The 1,965-nt window shown below is 49.5% G+C and overlaps 1 protein-coding gene across 1 annotated transcript in view; it reads left to right on the top strand.

The window, feature by feature from the left end:
• Window positions 1–7: 7 nt before the first annotated feature.
• LOC117936943 (putative protein TPRXL) overlaps window positions 8–1,965 on the top strand; it is a 2,649-nt gene continuing 691 nt past the window's right edge. The window contains exons 1-6 of the mRNA XM_034860469.1: window positions 8–280; window positions 370–560; window positions 665–883; window positions 978–1,084; window positions 1,180–1,278; window positions 1,798–1,961. Of these exons, the coding sequence (XP_034716360.1) occupies window positions 269–280; window positions 370–560; window positions 665–883; window positions 978–1,084; window positions 1,180–1,278; window positions 1,798–1,961 (792 nt within the window). The 5' untranslated portion in view covers window positions 8–268. The remainder of the gene's footprint in view (window positions 281–369; window positions 561–664; window positions 884–977; window positions 1,085–1,179; window positions 1,279–1,797; window positions 1,962–1,965) is intronic.

Genomic DNA, 1,965 nt, shown 5'->3' with positions numbered 1-1,965 from the left:
AGCCCTTGCCCCCCGGCCCCCTGGCAGCCAGGCCCCCTACAGGGCCAAGCAGCCACAGGAGGTGGATGCGGAGGCCTGGGCCCACGTCAACTCCGAGGGTGGCGACACCACCAATGCCACCCTCATCCTGAGCCGGTGGAAGGTCCAGTTTGGCAAATACCAGGGGAAGACCTTCCACTGGCTGCTGGAGAATGACGTGGGCTACAGCGTCAATCTTGTGGCCTCCCACAAGAAGGAGCGAGAGAGGACAGGGTCTCAGTCCCCGCTGATGGCCAACAAGGTGGAGTGCTGTAGTCTGACTTACACAAAACAATTGAAAGAGTGATGATCTGATGACATTTTAACCTTTATCCCTTTGTGAACATGCAGGATGCCTTCACCCGCTACTCCTCGGCGTCCCCTGACTTTGTGGAGGCAGTCAGGTTCCACCAGGCGTTCGAGGAGGCGCGGGTGAAGTCCCTCCAGCCCGGGCAGGAGGGACAGGCACTTGTTGGCTTCGGGGACTTCAAATTTGAGACCCTGCAGAGCCTGTATGAGTCTGAGGACTCCAAAAAGATCCGGTAAATTTTATATATGTTTGTATAGCTGGTGTACTGAGCACTTGTGAGTGAAGATTTCATATGACAAATAGTCTTTTTATTATTTCGGATTTATTTTTATACAGCTTTGTCAACTACCTCCGGAGGAAGGCGCCAGCTCCCGGCACGCAGATGGAGAACGCCGTCCACTATGTCCGGAAGAGAGACAGAGAGCAGAGAGCCAGCGCTGCTGCTGCATCCTCCACCACCAGCAGCACCAGCAGCAGCAGCAGCAGCAGCAGCAGCAGCGGCGGCAGCCAAGCCTCTGTCTCGGCCGCAAGCCAGAGAGCCAAGAGTGTCTCACAGTAAGTGTTTCACTGTAAAGCTGTCTGTATGATGTACCTGGGTGTGGTTGTAATGTTGTCTCATTATAGATGTTGGTGTGTGTTTGTGTTATAGACCTCTTGGACCCATGCTTGCGGCCTTTGTCTCCGGGCGGCGTTCTCTGTCTGCGGTGGAAATGCAGGCCAAACTGAAAAAGTTGGTCCCCAAGCCTGCATTTCCAGGCAAGTCCAGCTTGAATTAAATACAGAGTTAAGCGTTTATACTGTTGTATTCCCTGAGATCACTTTATAATGTTCTGTTCTCTGTGTGGTTACAGCCTCTTCCTTCCGGCCCTTTAGACCAGCTCTTCCCTCCGCTTCCACCGGGGAGCCCTCGGATGAAGAGCTGGTCGAGGCGGTAGTTGACTTGGAGAAGTGTAAGTCATATTTTACAATGTGGCACATTGTTTATGTAGATGAAGCTTGAATTAATTGTTAACCGTTGTATTTATTATGCTTATAACTGTTTCCATAATCAGAGGAGGAGAAGAAACGACAGGTAAGTTTGTGTTAAATCAAACAAAGGTTGGTGTGCTGGTGACGTTTCAATTCACTAACAGACGTGCAGCTGGCCAGTCACTTGTCATAACATCCCTAATCATTGTATGTGTAGAGTAACATTTTCTTCTTCATCCTTTTTTTACCTGTGTAATCTAACTGCTGTCTGCCTCACTCAACCTTCGTAATCTGTTAGAACCAGTTTGTCTCATCCCCGCTTACTCACCTTTAGAAGTACTTTTTGTATGCAGCTTGGCTGAATGTGGGCATGAAGTTCTTTATATATATATATATGCATAATAATAATAACAATATCAATAAGCAATGTACTGTCTATACATTTTAATATTAACACAACAATTTTTGTATGTTACTGAAACATTTTATTTCTCTTAAAGCCTCAGACGTACAGGCCCCTCTCTCGCTCCTGCCGCATCCACCTCCTCCCCCTTCATCAGCAGCACAGAAGGGAGCTGGTGTCTCTGCCGTGGACGAGCCCACCGACAACGAGCTGCTGGAGGCCTCACAGGAACTGGACCGGCCCCTGCAACCTCCAGCAGCCGTGG

This window comes from Etheostoma cragini, chromosome 2 (assembly GCF_013103735.1).
Source record: "Etheostoma cragini isolate CJK2018 chromosome 2, CSU_Ecrag_1.0, whole genome shotgun sequence".
NCBI lineage: Eukaryota > Metazoa > Chordata > Actinopteri > Perciformes > Percidae > Etheostoma > Etheostoma cragini.
The sequence above is the reverse complement of the archived record's forward strand: the minus strand, read 5'-3'. Positions and strand labels throughout refer to the sequence as shown.